This window comes from Vanacampus margaritifer, chromosome 2 (assembly GCF_051991255.1).
Source record: "Vanacampus margaritifer isolate UIUO_Vmar chromosome 2, RoL_Vmar_1.0, whole genome shotgun sequence".
NCBI classification, from domain to species: domain Eukaryota; kingdom Metazoa; phylum Chordata; class Actinopteri; order Syngnathiformes; family Syngnathidae; genus Vanacampus; species Vanacampus margaritifer.
This window is the reverse complement of record NC_135433.1, coordinates 46,350,580-46,377,467: the sequence shown is the minus strand read 5'-3', so window position 1 is coordinate 46,377,467 and position 26,888 is coordinate 46,350,580. Positions and strand designations below refer to the sequence as shown.

At 35.9% G+C, this 26,888-nt stretch overlaps 1 protein-coding gene across 6 annotated transcripts in view; it reads left to right on the top strand.

Moving 5' to 3' along the window:
* Positions 1-26,888, top strand: part of dtna (dystrobrevin, alpha) — a 41,967-nt gene that overhangs the window by 9,487 nt on the left and 5,592 nt on the right. For 2 of the 6 annotated variants that reach the window (XM_077557272.1, XM_077557271.1), the window contains exons 2-15: positions 390-457; positions 4,244-4,324; positions 4,412-4,625; positions 6,765-6,850; positions 7,359-7,519; positions 7,599-7,704; positions 10,168-10,334; positions 10,486-10,610; positions 13,655-13,738; positions 19,265-19,346; positions 21,956-22,053; positions 24,244-24,357; positions 24,588-24,684; positions 26,221-26,244. In XM_077557272.1, the coding sequence (XP_077413398.1) occupies positions 391-457; positions 4,244-4,324; positions 4,412-4,625; positions 6,765-6,850; positions 7,359-7,519; positions 7,599-7,704; positions 10,168-10,334; positions 10,486-10,610; positions 13,655-13,738; positions 19,265-19,346; positions 21,956-22,053; positions 24,244-24,357; positions 24,588-24,684; positions 26,221-26,244 (1,506 nt within the window). In that variant the 5' untranslated portion in view covers position 390. Of the gene's footprint in view, positions 1-389; positions 458-4,243; positions 4,325-4,411; positions 4,626-6,764; positions 6,851-7,358; positions 7,520-7,598; positions 7,705-10,167; positions 10,335-10,485; positions 10,611-13,654; positions 13,739-13,860; positions 13,915-16,811; positions 16,908-19,264; positions 19,403-21,955; positions 22,054-24,243; positions 24,358-24,587; positions 24,685-26,220; positions 26,245-26,888 lie in introns of those variants that run through there. The other 4 variants (XM_077557275.1, XR_013291123.1, XR_013291122.1 and 1 more) reach the window with 4 other exon arrangements.

Genomic DNA, 26,888 nt, shown 5'->3' with positions numbered 1-26,888 from the left:
GAGTGCAAAAATAGCAGAGTGAGGTGAGTTGTTCAGTGAATAATGAAGGAATGGTTCCCCTCCAAGTCCTTGTATTGCATCTCATTAGATTGTGCAGGTGTACCTAATGAAGTGTTCAATGCATTTATATGTACAAAAACACAAATGAAAGTACATGAATTTGAGTTGTGGTCACGCTGAATGGCTGTTGTCTCATTATGCCTGCTTGTGTTAATGAAGTGGTTAGAGTCTCACATGCACAATGGTTTTATCAGTTGCCTTCTGACGCTTCTGGGAATTAAGTCGAAAACATTTCGTGTTCAGTCATCAAGCCGTGATTTTTATGAGGACGACGCTAAAAATCAGGAATGCGTAGATTGACTTTTACTCTCTCTCTCTCTCTTGATCAGAATGATTGAAGACTGCGGGTGGAGCGGGGACAACATGGCAGACAGAAGGCAACTGCTTGTCGAGATGAGTAAGTACTAAGGCGCACACGCCCGTGTCCTAATCTATGCCGGCCTCCCTTCACCCAGCGGCCATTAAAATGTTCGCTTCTCCCAAGTTTGCGTGTAAGGCAAATATGATGGAGATGAAATGATCTCACTCGCGTCATATCTAGATTGATGATAAACTGGAGGAGGATGACATCACGCCCTTTACCAAACAATGCATCATGTTTGCCCCTCTCTTGTAACCCATCAAGGTAAACAAATTATTAGAAATGATGATGCACAATTTAACTTTTATGTATTATGCATTATATTTGAATCTTTATTTAAACAGTTTTTTTTAATTAATCCGTTCATTAAAACTCCTTTCTATTATTATTATTATATACTATTTCTATTAGTTGAAAATTTTTTTTCACTTTTGTTAACAAGAGTATGAAAACCTAGATTTTTTTGGGTACATTTAAAACAGATATGAAACTTGTGATTAATCGCGAGTTAACTAGTGAAGTTATGCGATTAATTAAGATTAAAAACTTAAATCGCCTGACGCCCCGAATTTTTTATCTTTTCTTTTTTCTTTTTCTTTTTTTAATTCATTCACTGCCATTGACGGCTATAAACGTCAAAATTTCATTTTAACAATTTCTATTTAACATTTTTCCCACTTTTGTTAACAAGAGTATGAAAACCTAGAATTTTATTATCGTACATTTAGAACCGATATAAAATTTTTGATTAATTGTGAGTTAACTAGTGAAGTCATGCGATTAATTAAGATTAAAAACTTTAATCGCCTGACGCCCCGAATTTTTTATCTTTTCTTTTTTTTTTTTTTATTCATTCACTGCCATTGACGGCTATAAACGTCAAAATTTCATTTTAACTATTTCTATTTAACATTTTTCCCACTTTTGTTAACAAGAGTATGAAAACCTAGAATTTTATTATCGTACATTTAGAACCGATAAAAAATTATTTGATTAATTGTGAGTTAACTAGTGAAGTCATGTGATTAATTACAATTAAAAAATTGAATCGCCTCTTGACCCTAATTTTTTAATGATCTTTAAAAAAAAAAGAGAGACAATTTATGGCAGTGAATGAGTTAATATAATGTGCAGTGATCATACTGAAAGAAATATCCACTTGAAAAAAAAATGCAGGGAAAATATATAGCTGTGAAAAATGTGAACTCATCCGATGCGTTTTTAAGACCTTTCACAATAAGGGTTGAAAAGCTCGAGTGAACTTAAGTTAATTGCTGCGGCTCTAGTCGTCGGCCCATTAAAAAGTAACTTCACACTAGACTGAGAGGCGGCGCTACGCTTGTATCGCCTTGGACGGCACCCAAGGTCCTCGATGAGCTTCGTATGATGTGTTTTGAAAGTGTTAAAATGAAAAAACTATGTTTTCACTAAAGTGCACTAATATGCACATGCAGAATTTTAAAAATGAGCGAGCCCATACATGAGGTGGGGGGAAATATCTGCATGCTTGCTCTTACAGTGTGCAGTGTTCTTAAGATGACCAATACACTATTAATCTTTTTTTTTTGTAGTTAATGACTTCTAAGACATTAAGAAATTACACAAGCTTCAGGTTGCTTCCTAATTGGCTATTATTCTGTTACATGTCACAATCACGGAGACAGTGCAATGGCCGGACACGTTTATTGAACAGGGTTTAACTCTTAACACACACCACAGGATAATCTTTTGAAGAGATCCAATTACTGATAAACTTTAGTGACTTTGCCCGTACAGGGTGGAAATCAGGCCCATTTACGAGTGTGTGTACAACCCTTAAGTATTTGGTATTGTAAAGATTGAACAGGTTTAGCATTTGCTATTGTCGGCCCGGCCATTTTTCCAAGCAGATTGGTGGTGAAGACTCACTACAGGATAATCACTGAGAAACATCCGATAACCGACCAACTATGCTAACTTTAATCGTAAGGGCAAAATTTGGCTCAAATTATGCCCGATTATCGGTACGTGTGTATCCTGATTAAGGATTGCTCCAAATTTTACGATTGTTGACCATGATGGTTATCCCACGCTGATCGGGGAGTAAAACTTCTTTTAACATAACACTGAAAAAACAAAAATTTTAAGTAAGATATAATTTATTAAATTTAACCAAAATTTGCTTATTTTGATTTGACAAGTTATTTTTACTTAAAATGAAATTGTCAGGCAAGATTATTGTGCTTATTTTAAGATCCTTATGACTTAATTATCTTATTTGATTAAGCAGTCTTGACATTGAGTGTTAACAGCCAGTTTTAGTTTTTTTAAAACAAGCATTTCCTACATTTTAAGATGACAACTAACCAACATCAAAGGCCCTGAACTGGGGTTTCTTATTTTAAGATAAATGGAAAAAAAATACAAGTATGAAAACAGACGAGTGCAATATGGTTCATTTCGTTATATTTACTAAGCTCATTTATTCTTCTTTCAGTACCAGCTCAGTGGTCTAGTGGTAGCGTGCCTACCCTCAGACTTGAAGGTTGTGGGTTCAATTCCTGGCTAACTCATGACAAAGAAAATGGGACCCGTTACCTCCCTGTTTGACACTTAGGCTAAGTTATCCAAATGTAAAGAAAATTACTCATGTAATTTAAGAAAATAGTTCTATTTATTACAGCTTGAAAAAAGTCGACATTACTTATTTTTAGTCTGAAAATACTATTTTCAAGACCGTAGTGGTTGGTATGGGCCTAGTATTGATTTCTTATTTTTCAAAATCTTACAGGTAAATTTAAGTACAATTTTCTTGTTCTGTTGGCAGATAATTTTGCTTATTTGAAGTATTAATTTTCTTATTTTACTATATTTTTTTCTTACATTTTCTACAGTCCTTTTTGCAGTGAACACAGCATAATCACTTAGAGTAATGTTTTGACATCTGACAAGCTTGAAGGGAAAATGCTAAAATTAAGCCCGATTTTTGTTATGTTTATACCCCACTTAAGGATCTGCGATTATCAATATTAAACAGGTTTAATATTTACATCCTCAGCCCCGATTGTTTTTCCAAACAAAAAAAATCAAGCTCAAATTTTGCACCTATTTTCAGCATGTGTGTACCACACGATACCATGTGACTTTTTTGCTGGATCTCTGTGAATCCCCCCCACCCCAAAAAACATTATTGATTAGGGGTGTCGAAATGAGTGCATTCAATTTGATTTAATTTAAAGTTCCTTTACCAAAACTAATTTTTTTAATGCGCGATTAATGACCAGCCCTTACTTGGACAGCCTGTACTGGGGGAATTCCAGTCACAACCACGTCAATATTTAGCAGTAATAAATTTAAGGTGAAGTTGTATTTTACTTTTTCAAAAATGTGCAGAATTTCACAAGTTACTTAATGTTAAAGATTATATAGCTCTTAATATGAAAAGAAAAATGCTCTGAGCTGTCACCATCTTACAAATGCAATTATGCCATCCAGTGGCAGAAAAATGACCTCAACACAAATCAATATCACACTCATTTTTTACAGTACAGAACATCTTTTTTTATTTTAAGTCAATTTAATGAATTATTATGAAATGACTATCAGTGACTAAAAGATGCAGCCATGTTTCTATTAGTTTAACATTTTTCCCACTTTAATGTAAAGAAAATTAGAAAAAAATATTTGATTGTATATTTGATTGCACATCTAGAACAGATTTGCGATTACTCATGAGTTAACTATTAAAGTCATGCATTTAATTATGATGATTTTTTTATCGCCTTAAACCCCTATTATTGATTGTTTAATTATAAGGTAATTCACTCAGAAAATGTTCCTCAGGGGCTCAGGATTTGGACTCCATTCGACTGTCAACATACAGGACAGCCTGCAAACTGAGATTTGTGCAGAAGAGATGCAACTGTGAGTATGACGTGTCCACTTACACCTCTGCTGCCGTTATGCGCCGCGTACTATTTCCTCCACTCCCCCCCCCCCCCCCCGCCCCAGTCCATTTGATCGACATCTGGAACGTCATCGAGGCCTTCCGAGAAAACGGCCTGAACGCCGAGGAGCTCCACGCCGAGCTCCCCGTGGCCCGCCTGGAAGTGGTGCTGTCCACCATACTGTACCAGCTGAACAAGCGCATGCCCACCACGCACCAGATTAACGTGGAGCACGCCATCGGCTTGCTGCTCAACTTTCTGCTGGCGGCCTACGACCCGTGAGTCACGCCTGCTTCTTTGTCGCCTGAGGTGGAGAAATACACAAACAGTGTGGGAGGGACACTGCTGACTATCGACTGCAACTGTGTGCAAATAGTGTGTCATTTTTCTATAAAAGTCACACAAAGCAAAGTGGAGCCTGTGAATATAATATTTACCAGATTTTTTTTTTTAAGTCAAACATCCATCCATTTTTTTTAGCACTCATTCTCATTAGGGAAACAAGTAAGATGGCGCCCATGCTAGCCAATCACAGGGCACCAAGGGACAAGCAAACATTTGCGCTCACATTGAAACCTCTGGACAATTTAAAGGGGAAGTCAACCTTAAACATTTCTTGACAATAATATACTATATGTGACCTCACTAGTCTTTAGATTCAAATCAGGCTTCACTGATAACTGTCAGTGTGAGTGCAATGTAAATGCAATGTCGACTTGATGTTAATGAAAACACATTTCATTTTTATTTCATTTATTTATTTAAATGAGAGGGGGCAGAAAGAAGTAAAACGTTACCCTAATTAACACAAAATGAATGACAGCTATAGTCAAGGTGAACTATAATTTACAAATTTACAAAATTACAAAAATAAATTCAATATCATAATTTATTTCTACATTTGACCAATGTCTGCCCCCCAAAAAACACAAAAACACCCGCTTTAAATGTAACCTAGAGCTAAACCATTATCAATTACAAATGGTCTAAATGTCTTTCATCAGACGTGCGTCCACCATTAATTAATTAACGTTACGTGCAGCTCCCATAAAGTAATGTGGAGGTCAATTTTATGTTCAATAGAGGGGAGGGGAGGGGTCAGTCCAGGCCAACTTAAAAGGGAAGTCAACCTTAAACATTTCTTGACAATAATATGTTACACTGTATGTGACCTCACTAGTCTAAACATGACATTCTGATTAATATTACATTTTTGGAATATGAATAATGAAGCAAAATCCAGCCGTTTTTATCTATCTCAGGGGGCGGCCATTTTGCCACTTGCCGTCGATTGAAGATGACATCATGTGTTGCTCAGGCTCAGGCAACGACCAATCACAGCTCACCTGTTTTCTGAAGCTGAGCTGTGATTGGTTGTTACCTCAGACCTGCGCAACTGTGATGTCATTTTCACTCGACAGCAAGTGACAAAACGGCTGCTTTCTGATATTAATAAAAACTGATGCGTACCGTATTTAGACTAGTGGGGCTGCATAGAACATATTGTCAAGAGCATTTTCAGGGGTTGTCTTCCCCTTTAAAGTTTTCAATTAATCATGGATGCCTACTTAACTCATTGACTCTCAGCCATCTTCACTTCGCTCCTGGCTGTTTTACTGGATTTTGACTGATTTGGCAAAGCCCAAATAATATTGTGTTCTATTGCTATTAAAACATAAATATATATATATATATATATATATATATATATATATATATATATATATATTTGTATCTGTTTCCGTTTTGCAGCAATTAGCATTATAATATAGCTAAGTTTCATCATTCACAAACCTGTTGTAAACACTGGGGGAAAGAGCTTGTTGCAACATGGCACTGGTTAATCTCTTATACTCTGCTGCCACCTGCTAGCCGTTTTTTTGTAATAACTACCATTGCCTTTTGTGCGACCTTTTCAGGTCAGCAGCTGCATCAAAGCCTTCTGTATGCTCTAGCATAAAAAACAAAAACAAAACAAAAAACATATAAGTAAGTTTTTGGGAGCATGGTACTATTTTAGATAGAACGCATTTATATGTTTTTGGGAGCAAATGAGTTCAGCACTGGCAGAACATGCAAATTCCACACAAAATAGGCTTTAAACAGATATTTGAACCCAGAACATCTCAAATGTGAAGCGATTGTGCTAACCACTAACTTGCAGTGCTGCTTTAAAGTCAAACAAAATGTCCACATTTTCACTGGAAATTAATGGTGGCCACACTAAATATTGACACCTTGGAAATTTTCACTTAGGGGTGTACTCACTTTTATGAGATACTGTAAATTAATTCTTGTATTTTATTTTTAATTGGATCATTTTCATTGCCATTGCTCGTTTCAGTGTCATATCTTCCCTTGTCTCACAGTTCTTTTTTTTTGTGTGCATGACTATAATATAATGTTCTTGTTTCTAGAGATGGCCACGGCAAGATATCTGTCTTTGTTGTGAAGATGGCCCTAGCAACCTTCTGTGGAGGGAAAATTCTGGATAAATTAAGATGTAAGCAGCATTTTTTTCAAAATGATACACATCGCAAAAGTAGCATGCTGTATGTAGATTCAAGTTTACATAATTAATGCGAGTAATTGTGTAGAATAAATAAGGTGCTCATCTGTTTACTAGAGGGAGTCATTAGATCTGGTGGTTTATTGGATTCATGATTTACACTACAAAATTATATAAATGTGTTAAAAAAAAAATCCTCCACGTTTGTTTTGAAATGCATGAGAAAACCCAGCAGGCTCCCGCTTGGATATATATCTACAACCCTGCATTCCTTGATATCTGAAGGCAGTGACATCATCTAGCGGCTGGCGAACAATCAAAGAAAGTGCTGCATTGCATGCTGTTTTTTGTTTTTTAAACAAAACGATTTGAACAGCTGCTCGTCTTTAATTTGTTTCCCACAATAAGTGGGGTAATTGCACTGTGTGTGATGCCGTAATTAGCCGACTGCATTGGAAGCCGACAATTATTTTTGATTCGTTGCTGTGATGCCGCCCCACAGATATTTTTTCACTAATATCCGACCCGGCGGGAATCATGGTGTACGCGCAGTTTGACCAGCTCCTGAGGGAGGTTCTCAAGCTGCCCATGGCGGTTTTTGAGGGGCCGTCGTTTGGCTACACGGAGCAAGCGGCCAGGAGCTGCTTCATGCAGCATCAGCAGGTGAGGGTTCATTAATTAAACCTCATCGTGTTTGTATGATCACATTGCTTAAATATCACTGGGTTTGCATTGTGATCAGAAAAAGGTCTCCCTCAACATTTTCCTGGACACGTTGATGTCAGACCCGCCTCCTCAGTGTCTGGTGTGGTTACCGCTCATGCACCGGCTCGCCAATGTGGAGAACGGTAGGCAAGCACACCAGTCGCCTCCAAAAGCTTGCCATGTATGAGTAAGTCGTTCGTTGCATCATAACCTCAAGTCACAACGCAGTCATCACATGAGCAAAATTGGGTACGCCGCGGGAACGAAGACCTATGACGACCTCACACCCTTTGTACGAGTCCGCCGAGGGCCATACTATGAAAAAATGTGATGTGACAATGTTTATTGTTATACATTATGAGCATTTGTGAGTTCAGTGTTTTGGCGCTTTTTATAACAAGTCCTCGAAGGTTTTATTATTACTGCTTTTATGAATAAATCGGCATTTGCGGGGCCTCAACATGGCTGAAAATGCACATGAATTGCAAGCTCGTGCCCGTGGCCTGACTTTAAGGTATCGAGGACAGTCGTGGAGGTTGCTGATATCAGTCACTGATACTAAATTGACTCATTGAGCCATTTTCAACAGTAAGAAGATAATATTTTGTCTATAATTAATCTGATAACTAAAAAAATAAAAAAAATAATAATAAAAATAAAAAAATATCCACTTGCTGTCGACTGAAGATGACATCACCTGTGCTGAGGAAACAGGTAACGACTCGGGACGGGCAAGTACCGATACAAGGTATCGGTATCAGGCTGATACCAGGACATATTTCACGGTATCAGTACTCGCGACGGGTATCAATACTGGTATCGGCCCGCTTATGGCTATTTTTCGGTCAGGAACTAAAGGCTGAAATGGTTCTTTTTTGCATTTGCATTTTGCATTTATTGGTAAGAGAGCACAGAAGTCTTCAATAATTGAAATAGCTCTGAAGTGCAGACAGATCTTTGTATATTATATGGTATATCAGCGTTGACTACTGCATTGCTATGAGATGAATGATGAACGGGGAACGTGAAACAGGAAACGGAAATACAGAGCAGCCTTCCAAATTAAAAGCACGGATTTCAAAACAAGATACAATTAAGCATCACACACTAAACAGCTTGAGAAATTCTTAACATGGTAGATATTACTAAATTACTTGAAGCACGATTGCATTAAATTGAATTCTTTGCACTTAACTGTATTTCTTTAAAAAAAAAAAAAAGTTGTACATCCACATATTTTTGGTTGGGACATTTTTTCCTGGCCATTGGATTATTTGTTTCATTTTACTTAGCTATTTTTTGAAATTCATTTTATTATGTGCTCTATGCAAAATGACTTTTATGAGCAAATTTAAAAAAACATAATTGCAATTAATTTCATTCAATTTTAAGGACATTTGCTATAGTTGGGATATATTATGTCTTTTTTTTTTGTATCTGTCATTGTTTTTTGTGTGTATCATAAATAATGGTATCGGCACTTGTTATCGGTATCTGTGAGTGCTGAAGATTTTAGTATCGGTCTCAAAAAAGGTGGAATTGAACATCCCAAGTAAAGACCAATCATGGCTCAGATTTCTGACCAAACCCAGAAAACGGGTGAGCCGTGATCGGTCATTAGTACCGTTATCTATTTCCTCAGCACAGGTGTCTGTGAATGAAGGTGACATTTCAGTCAATTTCAAGTGGCAAAATTAGTTTTTAAAGGTACGAATTGTTCATGAAAAACAATAAAGTTATTACATTAATTATAGACAAAAATATTATCGTTTTACTGTTGAAAATGGCTCAATGAGTCAAGTATCCTTTTACGGGGGAAAAAAAAGAAGTAAATCCTCCTTGTCAGTAGTTTGCGCTATACTACGGCAGTTTGACACATCAGCGAATTATCATCATTTTCAAAAAGAAAGGTTCCGATTTTTTTGTCATTGTGTTTAATTCAATCTTAGATCAAAAGTACTCGCATTGGTGAGTTCTAGTAAGTGTGACTATTCGTACTGGTATTGGTTTTGGAAAAAAAAGTGTATTGAACATCCCTATATTTAGGGCTTCCATATGACCCGCAAACGCCACTCAAATTGACTCACTAGCGCCCCCTGGATAAAATTGCTAAGACACCAGTTTCACCAATCAACACAAAATTGGTTGAACATGTCGATCATAACAAGACTCACAAAAATATCTCAAGCCTGAATCAAGACGTCAGACATTTTGGTTTGAAGCAGCCATTTGGTGCTCATACTTTGATGAACACCCGCTGGGGAATTCTCCCAAATGAGTCCCAATCAGAAACAGGTGGCCTAGACAGATGAGCGACGCTAAATTGTGATAATGTGTTGATCATGGTGTCAAATTTTGCTGATCATTTTGCGTATTTGTAATGAAAAATGGGGTGAGGGCTTCCTGATCACTGCTCACGTCTTTAATTTGTTTTTAAAATTGCCCGGTGGGCCGGATCAAATGCTCTCGTGGGTCAAAATCCAGACCCCTTAGTGATATAATCTCATTTTACATGACCATAAATGACTTTTCTATTAAATGTAGTATGCAAAAATATCTGTGTTTAATACCGCATCTATTTATGCATGTGTAACCCCCCGCTGCAGTCTTTCACCCGGTCGAGTGCTCCTACTGCCACACTGAGAGTATGATGGGCTTCCGCTACCGCTGCCAGCAATGTCATAATTACCAGCTCTGTCAGGACTGCTTCTGGAGGGGGCATGCCGGTGGTTTCCATAGCAACCAGCATCAAATGAAGGAGTATACATCATGGGTAAGGAGCGGGGAGGGGAGATGGAGGTGTGTCTGCGGCCGGACCAGTCAATGCGGCTATTTTTGCACCATGACGTAAGGGTGGCATTCAGGCCGTGTTTGTAACCGGCATCTTGAAGAGTTAGTGCACTCTTGGTGTCTTCTGTTTTTAGAAATCCCCAGCCAAGAAGCTGTCTCATGCCCTCAGCAAGTCTCTGAGCTGCGCATCCAGCAGAGAGCCTCTTCATCCGATGTTCCCCGACATGCCGGAGAAACCTCTCAACCTCGCCCATATTGTGTACGTTCCAGTTGTTTTCTATACTTTGGCCACTATAGGATTGGGTCACTACCTCCTCTTAAGTCTTGAGCGATTCCAGTCAATCCCGTGGGTCAGCTAATCAATGGGGCTTAATTACAGCCCTGGGAGTGATTGCAATCTACAACAATGTCGCTACTGTTGCTTTCACTTGAGCTTTTGTGTCTTTGTGTGAAAGTCTCCCTGATGCTTTCTGTTAAATCAGGTGGCTGCCCCAACATAAATAGTCTCAGGAAGTCAAAGCGTTCCCATGGGAATTTAGTAGGAAATCCCATGAAAAGGGAAGCTTAAGATGATTAAACACCTTCTTTTTTTTTTTTTTTTGCAGGCACAATACAGAATTTGACTTTTTTGAGACTTTTAGCAAACACCCCCCCCCCCCCCCCCCAACCTGATCAAAGTCAGCAACGGCCCGATAATCAGATGGCTCTAAAAGATTATCCGAAGCGATTATCCTTTGGTGTGTTAAAAGTAGTTTTGTTCCGATACCGTTTTTGGGCCCCTGATACCGATTCCGATACCCAGCTTTGCAGTAGCGGCCAATGCCGATACCATACCGATACCTAAGTTTTAGTTTTTTTCTCAACATGAAAAAGCTGTCCTGCCGTTGGTTCAGAGCATCCAAGGGTCAATGGGATATCTTGGCACGGCATGCAGTGAACATGTCACACATCAGTGAATGTTGTGCACGAGCAAGACTGCAAGATGCTGCATTCAAAGTCTTATATTAGCGTTGGAATTAATAGTATCCGCATGTATACCACTGTTTTAATGCAGTATCGGTTTCGGAACAACACTGGTTAAAAGTAAATTTTCCATGATTGACACATAAAACTATAGCCAATTAGGAAGCGACGTGAAGTTTGCACTTCTGCCATACACAACTAGAAGAGAACTGGTTTTGTTGAACGCATCATTCAGCACAATAAAAATGAGGAGGAGAAAAGTTTGGCATTCCTCACATTTCAAGAATCGTTGAAGATGCTGAATATTAGTATGTTCGTGCCCTGCTCAAGGGCATCCATGTTGCTTGGGGGATGTTGAACACGAAGCCCTTCAGGTCGTTCTTTTTTTATACTAGGAATGATTCATCTAAAACAGAATCGTTATTTGTATGACAACTTGTTTTCAAGTCTGTCTAGAGCACGGGTCAGCAATCTTTCCTGTCAAGAGAGCCATTTTAGGATAAATAAATAACAAAAATGTGTCTAGATTGTGATGATGGAAACAATGTGTTAGTCTAATGTCCTGAGGGCCCAAGAGCTAATTAGAGCTGCACCAGAACAGAACAATATGCAGCATTCAATAAGTAGACAATCATTTTCCTCTTTCGCCTTCCGTGTTTTGATTTATTTGGTTCAAATTTTTCATACATTTATAGAATTTACTGCCTTGCTGTCACATTTCTAAAATGTTTGCAATTTTGTTGACATTTAACGGTAGTTTTCAGGATTTCTTCTTTTGTTTTTGGACATTTACAGTTACTTTTTAAAAGTTAGCTTTTTTGCCTTTTTAGAAAAAACAAAAAAAAAACATTTTTGTATACCCGTACATTTTATGGTAGTTTTCGGGATTTCTTTTGTTTTTGGACATTTTATAACTACTTTTTTTATTTTCTGCCTTTTTTTTTATTATTATTGAGATTTTCTGCAAATTTTCTGCTTTTCTTCTTCCTTTTTGGACATTTTGTGGTCACTTCATTTTAGGTAATTTTTTTTAAGTTTTTCATCTACCGTTCGTCTCTTTTTCTGACAACTTGAAATATGAACTCTAAAAAATGTTATTGCATATTTAACTATGCTTTTTAAAAATATATATTATATTAATTAATTTACAGAATATTTTATCAAAAAAATTTAAATTAATGTGTAAAAAATATGAATCTCTACAAAAAAAAAAAAAATTAAGACATCCACAGGGAGCCAAGGGGAGGGGCTAAAGAGCTACATGTGGCTCCAGAGCCGCAGGTTGCAGAACCCTGGTCTAGTGTTATTGTCTCTGTCTAAACGATGGAAACTCTTGTCTGTTAAATTGGTTGTGCGTTCATTTTTTAAGTCAAACACCCCCAAGTTTCTACAATACAACAAACATTTACAGCTCATGCAAAATGTCGGCAAATCTCATGAGACCAAAACTAGGATTTGGCTTAAGTAGGTGTTTTTTGTGATGTCCCCTGAAGGGTACAGAGGGAAACCATTTCTATGAATATTTCCATTCATCTATAGTAGTTCATTTTATTCTCTGGCACTGAATCGATCGCAACTGGACAGTTCTGATTATCTTAGAATTTTGTGAGTTGTCGTGAGCCACATATGGCAGCCATTCACAATTTCCCAAAATAAAGATGCCCACCGCATTTCAGAAATAGTGATCCTTCTGTGTCGTTTTTACAAAGAATACTCAGACCAAATCTGTCTTATGGAAAAGTATTACATTGACACACTCCTGTGGCATCTTGATACCAAGCCAATGCGTCGAAGTGATGGGAGGAGCTTCATGTAGTCAGCAGATAGCCGAGTCTAATAAATAAAAGTAGTGCTTTGCCACCATTTTGCGGAATACAATGGCAATTATAAACCTATTAATGGCAGGCTTCTCTTCCTTGTCCCTCGTAAATAGAATACAGTATTTTACCATTTGCTAGCCTCTTGTCTTCTATGTCGAAAAATAGTAACTGTATTGTTAAACGTTTCTTCTATGCTGCTTGTGACTTTTCTCTTTTTCCTTTGTTCTCTCTAGAGACACTTGGTGAGTGTTCTTTGATTATTTAACACCTCCCAAAATGTGTCCCTTTGAATCATCTTGTCTTTTTTTGTTCTAATCCTTTGCGATCACCCACCACTCACCCACTCTTTAGCAGCTGCTAACTTCTTTTGCTTCTCTTTTCACTTCATTGCACGTCATTGTATTTTGTGCTTTCTTAACTATAATATTTCACATTGACTCATGAATGGAATATCTTAAATATAATCTTGCTTTTAGTCAGTTTTGGTGATTGAAACCACCACCACCTTTTGTCTCCCCAGGCCGCCGAGACCAATGAACGTCCCTAGTGAATACTCACTTTCCCACTCTATGCCAACTTCAGGGAATCCGTACTCCACCAAAAAGTGAGTACAACAATAGATGCCCTGGATTTTTCCAAGGGATCTTTTCAGTTTGTAGTGCTCCCAGCGGACTCCAAACAATTGTGTGTGTCCATATGTTGCCTCCTCTTGCTGAATGCACCGAGTTTGCCTTACAGCAGGAGTCATGATATCGCTCAACATTTGTTGAAAAGCAGAGGGTAAGTGACACAGGTGTGAGAGAGTGCGCCCATGCATGTGTGCGGTGCACTAAAATGGATAATAGAGATACAATGAAGTAAAAATACTCACGCTTTGAATCCAAATCAGAGCAATAAAAACTTTTTCACCGTTAATGTGACGTCTACGACTCAACTGGCAAAAGTACAGTAAAAATAAACAACTGAGATGATATGGTTGCACAAGTGTGCACACCCTTACTGTTCGGAAGTTGCCAATCATATTTAAAGTCATGTTAAAAAAGGTCAAACAGCTCAGATGTTCTAGTAGGCTTTTCATGACTTGTTCTCTTTCCAGCAGAAGCCTCAAGGTTTTGAGCTAACACTCACAATTATTTTGAACTGTTCATAAATCCCCCCACCTTGATTAAGGTATCAGTTCCAGCTCAAGAGAAACAGAGAAACAGATTCTGACACCACCACGTTTCAAAAGTAATGTTTGCATACACTAAACATTGCTTTTCCCAGTTTTGCACAAGGTGTGCACACTTTTGCAACTTAATTTGTTTATTTTTTACTTCTCTCTTATTTAATATTCTTCAATTAAGTTGTACAGGTTATAGGTAACGTGAATGGTGGAAAAAGTTCTTAGCATTTGGACGAGGATGTGTAACCTTTTCATTTATTAACCAACCTATTTATCTACCTACTTAATAAATATCTGATTTGCAACGAGTAACCCCATCAGACATTTGCCTTCCAGTGGTAGGCCTACATCAGATGGGCTTATAGTACAGATAGAAATATAGTATCGGCTCATCCAAAAGTGGTTATGTTTTGTGTTTCTTTTCTGGATGAGGCCTATATAGCAAGTGTTTGAGTTCAGTCACACCTGCATTCAATTTAAGTGTTGCTCCAGGGAACACTTCTTCCTTTCATGAATGGAACACAAAAAAAAAGGAAAGATGATGTGACGAGTGAGTGGTATTCTATACGTTATTGAGCATGTGAGAGCATCTGGACACTCTGTTCACACCTGCTGCCAAGCAATTCATAATATGTCAAATCTTGCACAGCCATGATTGACAGAACCAGGTTCTCGTCCCAAACTTAAGACTGGAATTCCAAGTTAAAGTAGCATTGATAATAGTTAATACTATATACTGGAAGACTGGTTACAGTTGTATGTGGTTAAACCAGACTTTTCCCATGATAATTGTTCTCCTTTTAGCTAATTTATTTTGGTTGAACGTCTGGGCCTGGTTGTTCAATTCTCGATTATTTTAACCACTGTTTAACCCCTAACCGCCGGTTAAATTCTTAACCCACCTTTAAATAACCGACCGTTAAATATACGTTGTTCAAAACATGGTTAGTCACGCTGTTAGTTAACGGCACCGTTACAGTTAACCGTGCCGTTTACACCACCGATATATCCCTCTTTTTTTGGGAAAGGAATGGATACTATCCAAATGACAAACCAAACAAAAGTTTTGGTGAATTTCTACTGTGTGTATTTTCAGAGAATATTTTGGGTAATATTTTTGTATTTTTGCCAATATTTCTGTAGCATAGAATAGTGCCTGTTTTTGTTTGATTTTGTTTCTCATATTGTCCGTTTTTTTGTCCAACATAATTGTATTTTTGACTGATTTATATTTTTTGTATGATATTTTTGATAGAAATGCTTTTATTTGTTTTGTTCTTGCATTTAAATACTTCTAATATGTGTGTATTTTTTAATCTAATACTTGTAATGATTACTAATATTTGTAATGACTGTTTTAAATTAAAATTAATTAAAAAAAATATTATTATAATAATATTAATATAATATTATTATAATAATATAACAGATAACAAGATAACAGTGCCGTACTTTAACCAGTGGTTAAAGACATGACCGAGTTTTGAACAACCGGGTCCAGAACACTTACATTTCTGTCTTCTATAGTATAAGAGTCAGTTGCAAGGATCAACAAAGCTAATAATAAATAATAACTAAGCCTAAACCTGAATTTTCTCATTGAGGATCTTTTATGTTTATTTTTTTTCCATCCTTTATTTATTTAGGGAAATGAGAACAAATGCTTACTGACAATGACCAACCTGGCTGCAGACAAGAAAATGCACGATGAGGAATTGCTAGCAAAGGTAGAAGCGAATTGGAACGTAGCTTAAATGTTCTCACCAAAACCAAGTTAAAATTAGCTCAAAGAAAATATAGTTTTTTCACTGATTGACATTGTTTAGCCCACATTCTGAATCATTTAAATTGTTCGTTCACATTAAGGGAAAAACAGCTAATTTAATAGTTTAACAACAGGTCACAACTGTGGTTGCTAGCTTGCCGTGCGTGCTAGCACGAGCCTGAAACTGATGCGGCTGTGGACTTCAGCCAATATTCACTTCATTATGTGCACCACCTGTGATTTCTTTACCTTGGCCTCAAATTCTCTGACGTTTAACAAGAGGGCGCCCATTGTTTGCTAGCTGAATGCTCACGGTATCAAATGAAACCACATGCTTGTTTAGCGTAGTTAGCTTTCTGGTGGAAATTGAACTTGGATAATGAACACTAACACCCTTCTGAGTTTTTCTTTTTGTTTTGTCTCAAAAACCTTTTAGACAACCGTAGGAGTTTCATAAAATGGGATTAGCTAGTTTAGGATGGAACACTGCTTAGATACGTGTAGTGTGTAAACAGTGCATGCAGCATGTAGTGTGTCTGCAGGGCATGTCTTTAATCACGCCGCCGGCCTTCATAAGCACACATAATGTGGCCTTGTTCCTCTTCAGTCACCCATGAATGGCTGCTTTTCAGGCATCGCCTCAAATCTCGTTTTTTTTTTCTTCTTCTATGCTGATGTGCAAGGCTCTCCTTTTGTCACCTGTCATGTCATCTTTTATTTTGTATATGAACTCCTGCACACGTCCAGGTTACACTGCAACCTGGATGCGGTTGACAGACTCGCTGACGAGCACATTCTCATTGGCCTCTATGTGAAACTGCTTCAAAACAACCCCAAAACATGGTTAGTGGGTGTGCTGCTGTGTGCCCTTCCCTGAGTAACATCACTGTGTCAAAACACTGCAAGCATACTTAAGGATAGTAGTTTTTTATTTTTTTATTTTTTTACAACCAACAAAACATTTTAATTGATTTGCACTTACTGGCCACTCTATTAGCTACAAATGTACCGTAATGGACAGAGTATATATTTATATAATATATATAATAATAATAATGTACTGTGCAAAAGTCTTACACCATCATGATTTGTTTTAGCAATGCTATACGTCATGATCATATTCTACAGTGACGTTCAAAAGTAGCCTACAAAGTATTTGTAAAGTTTTTTATTATTTTGTCTGGATTTGAAATAAAAGGTATACAGCCTTTAAGACTTTCAAACAATTTTCCAAAAATATAACGTTCACCGCCCAGAAAATATGGCCACTTATGTGGACACGGAAATTGGGGGGTGGGAGACGATATTAGGAGATTGATGTTGTTGTAATATTATGAAAAATTGATTTTCTTAATGAAAAAAAGTTAATAAAGTCACCAAAAACAATCTGACTTTATCTCTTAAGATTTGTATTTTTTCTAAAATAAAATATGACTTTATCGTCTTAAAATAACAACTTTATTTAGCCAAGATTTAAACTTATGCCAATTCAACTTTCTTCTTGGGGGGGAAAAAAATGAAGGCTTTTCTCTAAAAAACAGCCATTTCTCACAATTTAACATCTTTATTTTTGTATTGGGGTGGGGGGCAAAACAAACACAAATCTGACTCTTTTTTTCTTCTTCAAAATATTTACTTTTATTCAGGGAAAATACTTTATTATAGCAACATTCTTTAAAAAAAATACTTAATTGTCTTAAAATAACAACTTTATTTAGCCAAGATTTAAACATATGCCATGAAAGAATTCAACTTTCTCCTTGGGGGGGGGGGGAAGGCTTTTTTCTAAAAAACAGCCATTTCTCACAATTTAACATCTTTAATTTCGTGTTTGGGGGGGGGGGGGGTTCAAAACAAACACAAATGTGACTCTTTTTTTCTTCTTCAAAATATTTACTTTTATTCAGGGAAAATACTTTATTATAGCAATATTCTTAAAAAAAAAAAAAAAACTTTATTGTCTTAAAATAACAACTTTATTTAGCCAAGATTTAAACTTATGCCATGAAAGAATTCAACTTTCTCCTTGGGGGGGAAAAAAGAAGGCTTTTCTCTAAAAAAAAACTGCCATTTCTCACAATTTAACATCTTTAATTTCGTATTTGGGGGGGCAAAACAAACACAAATCTGACTCTTTTTTTCTTCTTCATAAGATTTACTTTTATTCAGGGAAAATACTTTATTATAGCAATATTCTTAAAAAAAAAAAAAAAACTTTATTGTCTTAAAATAACAACTTTATTTAGCCAAGATTTAAACTTATGCCATGAAAGAATTCAACTTTCTCCTTGGGGGGGAAAAAAAGAAGGCTTTTCTCTAAAAAACAGCCATTTCTCTCAATTTAACATCTTTATTTACTTTTATTCAGGGAAAATACTTTATTATAGCAACATTATTTTTTTTCTCAAAACACAAGTCCTAATTTTGTGCAAATTCTCGTTGTAAAATTGGGATTTTGTTCTCTTACAATTTTATTTTTATTTTTACATTCTTTCTGAAATATGGCTTTTTTCCCCTAATAGATATGACTTAACATAATTATTATTATTTTATTATTATTTTCTTCTAGGAATATCACAGCAACTTTATTCTCACATTTAATGTGGTATATAATAAATCAGATCGTGAAGGGTGAGAGTGAAGTTCTCCACCTTGTGGGGAATTAGTTAAGAATCTGTTTAAAATGGAAGGAGGTAGCATTTTTGGCTCATGTTGTGTTCTCATAATACACATTATCATTGCATAATGAAAATACTTGTGACAGATTAGCTTTTGTAGTGAGCTGATTAATGCTCACATTACTGATGGGTTCGTCTCCATATAAAGTAACATTCAATAGCAGTTGGCTCCATTTTGCATGGACTAAAATGTTTTTTTTTTTGTCAGACAGGTTATGTAATTTCTCTCTCTCTCGCTCTCTCTCTCTCTCTGTTTATTTCCACACTCACCAACAAAATAAAAATAGAGATGCCTGCTTGTGCACTAATATGTCTGTCTGCGTCTTAATGGAAGTTGGCTACACTATTATGTCTGCAGCCATATTAAATTTGTAACTCAGGAGTAACGTATCTGCTTGTGTGTATAAGAGGTTATGAGTGTTTTTCTTGTCCTATTCAGCACTTCTTTTTTTCAAATCTGTACATTGCTGTGTATTCAAGGTGTCGTAATGTGATTGCCATCTCTATTTTCCACTCCATCAGCTTGCTGGAGAGCAGCAACCATCAAGACGAGGAGCACAGCCTCATCGCCCGCTACGCTGCTCGCCTGGCTGCAGATGCTGCGGTGAGACACATGAACATACTCTGGGGGAAATCATTCTTTGATCCCCTGCCAAGTTTGTAAGTTTGCTCACTTACCAAGAATGTAATGTTATGTAATGGACAGAAAATCTGTCAGAAATGCCTAGAAAACACACACAAGTTATAAAATGTAAACCCCTAAACTTCATAGGAACTAAAAAGCGTCCGCTATTCTAGAAAAAAGTTGTGATGTGAAAACAAATGCATACTTTTTTGCATTAAAAAAATCATGGTAATGTTTTAGACTAGTTGAAAAAAAAAAGTAATATTTGTAATAAATGTGTACTTTATTTTGGCAGGATAAAAAAAAAATCAAATTTCCCCAAGATAAAGTCGCAATATTAAGCAAGTGCTTCTCAACTATTTGCTTCTCAGTTACGCCCCAAGGAAGAAAAAAATGTACCCGCCCCCTCTGGGGTACCAATTATCTACCAATTAACAAATGGTACCAATTGTCTATAAAATTGTTATAAGTACATTAGTAGATAACTCATTCACTGCCATTGACGGCTATTGACGTCAAAAATTCATTTGAACTATTTCTATTAGTTTAACATTTTTTTCCACTTTTGTTAACAAGAGTATGAAAACCTAAAAAACATTTTTATTGTACATTTAAAACAAATACAAAATGTATGATTAATCGTGAGTTAACTATTAACTATTAAAAATTAGGAGCGTTGGGCCATTAAAATCATAATTAATTGCATGACTACGAGTTAACTCACAATTAATCAAAAATGTTATATCTGTTCTAAATGTACAATAAAAAAAATCTAGGTTTTCATACTCTTGTTAACTAAAGTGGAAAAAACTAATAGAAATTGTTCAAATGAATATTTGACGTCTATAACCGTCAATGGCAGTAAATGAGATAATACTCCTTGCTCACTCTGACAATGAGGGCGCCACTGCTACGGACTGTAGTGGATGTGCAATTACACTTTAATCTTGTACGACAAAAAAAAAAACACACACACACACACACCATGATCACCCCAGGGGAGCCTGCCCCTTGAATTAGAGAATTAGTCAGAACAAGGAAAGAAAGTGAATTTCAAAATATAGCTTAAATCTCATAATATTATGGTTTTTATTCTAAAAATAAGCAGTTTTCTGTTAAAAAAAAAAAAAATGAATAGAACATAGAATAATAGAACAATATTTTTGAAAAAATACTGTACTTCTTTTTTTCAAAAAATAAAAGTTTGTTTTTATAATCCATCCAAATTCTGTTTTTTGTTTTGATTGGTCATCAAATACATATGTCATTTATGTAATCTATTACCAAAAAATTAGTAAATGACCATGATAAACCTGATTTCTTTGACAAGAGGCAATAAAAATTCAACTGGTAATCAAATAACTTCCTACACAGGAAATCGGTCCGTGTTAAATTTCCAGTGTTCGTTTAAAAATGCAGTAAGCAGTGTTATTTTAACACTGTTAGGATAAAAAGTTGCATTTCCTTGAGTGTTGGGGTGAATGTTGGGTGTAACCCGAATAGCACTACCTTGATTGTTAAATTGACCACACCCTCATTTTTGGTGAAAGAGAAACTTTCCAAATTTCCAGCGCGCTGTCAACATTTCAAAAGAAATACATACAGTTGTAGAGTGGTCGTCTCCCAATCCTGAGAGCGTGGGTTTGATCCCAGGCCAATGTGACTATGTTTAAGTACCCTTGAGCAAGATACCAAACCCCCAGTTCCTCCTGATGCCGTGTCATCAGTAGTCAAAATGTAAAGTGCTTTGAGGGCCTTTGAAAATGCTATAAAAATGAAGTATGGTTTACAAGGGGTGTGTAAAAATCGTGATTCTCATTTAGAACGATTCAGAATCGATTTTAAGCGTCCCAAAATCGATTTTATTTAAATTATTTTATACTGTCTTGCCATTGTCTGTGTGTGCCTCTATTTGGAGCGCTGTTCATGTTGTACCCAATTTGGCCACTTAGGGGCAGTGTGGTTACGCGCGGTCTAATACACTGTTAAGTTTGAGCCACATTAGAGAGTAGAAGGAAAAAGTCACGATCAAATTATTCCAATAAAAGTTTTTTTTTTGCAGTGTGGGGCCATTCTTTTGAGTGATAAAAGTGCCACGAGTAGCGCGCTAATTAGCATTAGCGAATCAGACTAGAGTAGATCATTACAATTCCTTGTACATCTATTGATTGAAGCAAAAATCATTGTCAATCAAATCATTTTGAATCAAAAATCGATTCTGAATCAAATCGCAGACCCAAAAATCGGAATCGAATCGAATCGTGAGACATTCAAAGATTCCCACCCCTACTGTTTACTTTCAATACTACTCATTGTTTTCCAGTGTAGATTTTTAACACTATACAGTGTTGTAGTAACACTGGTAAAGTGTGAAAGAAGTAACACTTGAAAGTGTCACATTAACACTCATTGGTGTGGACACATATAAACACTTTTATAGTGTTAGATTTAACACTCTCAGTGTTAATCTAGCACTGGTGATTTTGCTGTGTACACTCCAGTTGAAGTTACCGTGTGCACTTAACGTTCTTGTCTTTCGTTGTTTGTGTGAACAAAATAGAGCGGTTGACACAGTGTCTGTGCTTCAGGCTCAACAGCAGCACAGAGTTCCCGCAGACCTGCCGTGCTCTCTGGATGCCAACAAACAGCAGAGGCAGCTCATTGCCGAGCTGGAGAGTAAAAACAGGTGAGGGATTGAACACCCCGAGCTGGGGTCCATTTCACAAAGCATGTTCAACAAACACCGAGACTAACCCTGAACAACGAGTTGACATGCCCTGAGATAGGAAACTCGGAAAAAGCGATTTTGATTCCAGGACAGCTGATTTGAGGTAGTTATATCAACGCAGAGTTGTTTCACCTGGTATTGCCACTACACTAAAAAGTCCACAACATAACAATCTTTCTACGAATATTTAATTCCCTGCGCGATATTGCGGCACCTTCATCAATAGGGTCATTGTCAAAAAGACATGCCATGTTTGTGACAAAAGTGAAATTTACGCTATAGACTATAGGCGTATCTACGCAAAAACTCGGACTTTATGAATGAGGAAATGTGCCTGAAAGGAGGTGAGGACAGAGAAAACCACGAGGTTCATTGTGAAAAACCTGGAACCTACCAGATTCATGGAAGATGCTGCTACGGTAACTGACCGAGTGCTTAAATGACCTCTACAGGCTAGAGTTACATGTTTTCCTCTGGTTTCAACTACCTCCCTTTCTGAAACTGAAAATGCAGAGTTTCCCACATTTCAGGGTTTCTTGACCCAGGGTTCTAACTAAACCTGCTTTGTAAAATAGACCCACGGCCTTGTTGTTTTTAGTTGAATTCACAGCAGCTCAAACTAAGTTGAGGCTTGGACAAGCAGACCTCTCAAACTATTTTTTGAACCTGAAATGTTCTAAAAAAGGGTCAAAGGGTTTGTATTTTGTGTCCTGTAAGGTATTAACACAAATCAATCCCTTGAGCGTTGTAGAATAAATCATAATACATCTCTGAACATTATTATCAAGTATTTATTTTTGTGTGTTTTTATTAAGTTTAATTACATTAAATTTGATCTACTGAATATAGTGCCAATTCACAGCAGAAGTTGATTTAAGTCCACCATAAAAGTATGACAGCAAGGTCAATTCCTTTGTTTTTGTTGTAACCTTTAAGACATTTGGGTTTCAGATCAAAACAGGAATACAAAAGACAAAAGTTCAGAATTCCAGTTTTTATTTTAGAGTTTTTATATCTAGATGTGTTAAGCAACTCAGGACAGAGCACCTTTTCAAAGGAGCAAAAGTATAATAATAATAATAATTATTATTATTATTTTCATTATACCCCCCCGCCCAAAAAAAAAGAAACACTTTATCTAAATTTGGCTTAGAGACATATTATTAATATTATTATTATTATAATGTGAGGACTGTAAGCCAAATTTAAATAAAGTCTTTTTTTTGGGAGGGGGGGGTATAATTAAAAGCTAGAATATTATAATAATAATAATTATTATTATTATTATTATATTCTAGCTTTTTATTTATACCCCCCCCCCAAAAAAAAGAAACACTTGATCTAAATTTGGCTTAGAGACATCACATAATAATAATAATTATCATTATTATTAATATTATTATTATTATAATGTGATGACTCTAAGCCAAATTTAAAGAAAGTATTTTTTTTGGGTGGGGGTATAATTAAAAGCTAGAATATTATAATAATAATAATTATTATTATTATTATAATTATTATTATAGCTTTTCATTATAACCTCCCCAAAAAGACTTTATTTAAATGTATTATAATTATTATTATTATATTCTAGCTTTTTGTTTATACCCCCCCCCAAAAAAAAGAAACACTTTATCTAAATTTGGCTTAGAGACATCACATAATAATAATAATTATCATTATTATTATTAATAATATTATTATTATTATAATGTGATGACTCTAAGCCAAATTTAAATAAAGTCTTTTTTTTGGGGGGGGGGGGTATAATTAAAAGCTAGAATATTATAATAATAATAATTATTATTATTATTATTATATAAATAATAATAAATAAATAAAATAAAATAATTAAATTTGGCTTAGAGACATCACATGATTCTACAGTCTCAAATGTAAGATAATATCTCTATATTTTGTCTGCAAAGTGTAAACACTGCATAATCTTCCTGGCAATGTTGCCAGCTACACACCGCCAAGTCTATAAAATTGCACATTCATCCATCAATCATCCTGGCGGGAGCTCCTCTTGACCCCTCGTAACAGTCATTATTTCTAAATCACACCACTAAAAGGGTCTCCACAGGGCGCATTGTGTCATAAATTTGATACTTTTTGTTGAAAAAAGTCTGTTTGCGTGTCACACAGAGAAATCTTGCAGGAAATTCAACGACTGCGCCTCCAGCATGAGGAGGCCTCGCAGGCGCCGCCTGACAGGGGTCAGCAGAACCCCGCTCTGCTGACTGAGTTACGACTTCTCAGGTAAGCAGGACACACCGTCCACCACAATTCATCAATTTTGAGGGGATAGGGGGCATATTACGGAAAACTGATTTGAAGTGCTTATATACAGATATGTAGGAGAATTCGCATTCTGTCTTCTTTATAGTTAGAAAGAGTTAAGTGCCGATTGTAACTGCTTGACTTAGTCTGTATGGATGTGACATAATGGTGTCATCAATCTGTACCTTTTTTTTTTCTTCCCCTGTCAGGCAACGCAAAGATGAGCTTGAGCAGAGAATGTCGAGTCTGCAGGAGAGTCGCAGGGAGCTCATGGTGCAGCTGGAGCAGCTAATGACGCTTCTCAAGGTAGCGCAGACAAGAGCCCTCCATCTTTTTCACCGTGCTTCCGTGAAGTCGGGGGGAACGTTTTTTTTATACATTTTGTTCCGTGTTGAGAAGCTACGGTTGAAATAACATTCAAATTGGGCCATTTTGTGTTTGGTATTTTCAGGTAGTGGCACGTAATTAATTACTGGCAATATTTCCTAAAAATCTGCTCCAGAGTCAAATGTATCATCATAAAAATGGGTCTATGGCAACCGTACAGGCAATTTTAATAACATTTCAACAATCTGTGAAGATAACCATGCATCCATTTCTGCAGTACATATACTCAATAGGGACACGGGTGAGCTAGTGCCTATCGCAGCTAATTTTGGAAGGCGGGGTTGACCAACTGAAGAGTTTTAAAAATATTTTTTCGGCACAATGCAGCAATTCCGAATAGTTATATATATAAAAAAAAAAATAATAATATTTATATACTGTATATATATATATATATATATATATATATATATAGGTTAATTTGATAATTGATTAGTTCTCCATTAATCGATTAAGCCATTGCACCTTACTTGCATATTTTGCAAGTGACTGTGCTCGCCCGAGACACACATAGAAGCGCCCCCTTATTTGAATAACATTGCATGACACATTTCATGCTGACAGCGTCTGCAGCATGAAATAAATGTGAGAGCAGAGCGTTTTTAGTTATTGTTTGACATTTAATTTGTTTTGTTTTGTATTTATTTGTATTTTTAATCACATTTTAAAAACAAACAAACAATATTTTACTTTTATTTCTTAATTCATATAAAAAAATGTTTTTATTTCCATGCACATTATTTTTCTGTATTTAATTTTTCAATTATATTTTTTATATCCATTTTTATTTTCACTTTTTAGTCCTCCATACTCACATGCCTCCCAGTTCCCCAAAAACACATGATTAACTCATTCACTGCCATTGACGCCTATAAATGTCAAAAATTCATTTGAACTATTTTTTATTAGTTTAACATTTTTTTCCACTTTTGTTAACAAGAGTATGAAAACCTAGAATTTTTTTTATAATATTTTTTTTTGGGGGGGAAAGAAAAGATAATTAAAAATTAGGGGCGATCAGGCGATTAAAATTTGTAATTGTAATTAATCGCATGACTTCAATATTTAACTCACGATTAATCACAAATTTTATATTTGTTCTAAATGGACAATACGTTTTTTTCTAGGTTTTCATACTCTTGTTAACAAAAGTCGAAAAAAATGTTAAACTAATAGAAATAGTTCAAATAATTTTTTGACGTCTATAGCCGTCAATGGCAGTGAATGAGTTAACAGTTAGTCAACTCCAAAGTAAACATAATTGCTGAGTAGTCAAGTTAACCGGCCGCCTGCTCGACTAGTCAGATCAAACTCCTATTACAAACATTTTCACACTTAAGGACAGTTTTGTGTTCAATAAACCTAACAATTATTTTTGGGGGCACGCTTATTACATGCTAGAGTAGATCCAAATGAACCTTAACATAATGCGGTTGTTGTTGTTGTTTTTCACAGCTAGCTGAGGAACAGAAACAAGCTGTAAGTGCAAAAAGTGTGAAGGAGGAGAAAACTATTTAGCGCATGTTTTGAAAAAAAAAGAAACATGTTTATTGTTGCCAGGTGAGCGTCTTGTATCAAAAATAAATTGAGAAACGGTTACGATTTTAGTGTCAGGATCATTTCAATATCTAGTCTAATCGAGTTCTCATAGTGGCTGATTTATTTACTCTAATGTGGAATATGAGGCGAATTTTGGAGGGCTGTGTTTTAACGTGAGGGAGACCTTTATTCGTACAAATACTTTTGTGTTACACAGTATGTAAGTACTAGTAGCAGTATGTATTTGTGGACCAAAAAAAAAAATCAAAAAAAAAAAAATATATATATCTAAAAAGAAAATCTAAAAAGAAAATCTAAAAAAAAATATCAAAAAAAAAAACTAAAAAATAAAGTTTAAATTTGTAGTCAACAAAATTGAAACCAAAAAATCACATAAAACTTGTAAATGTTTTTCCACAAATACAAAATAAAATGTAAAAAAAAAATTACAAAGTATTTTTGTTGTTATTTACAAAAGCATGATGGTAGTCGTGCATCATTATAGATTTTAAAAATGTACAAAAACATTTGAAATGTGGCAGTCATTCACTTTGGTGACTATTATTACAATTGGAAGCCACTGT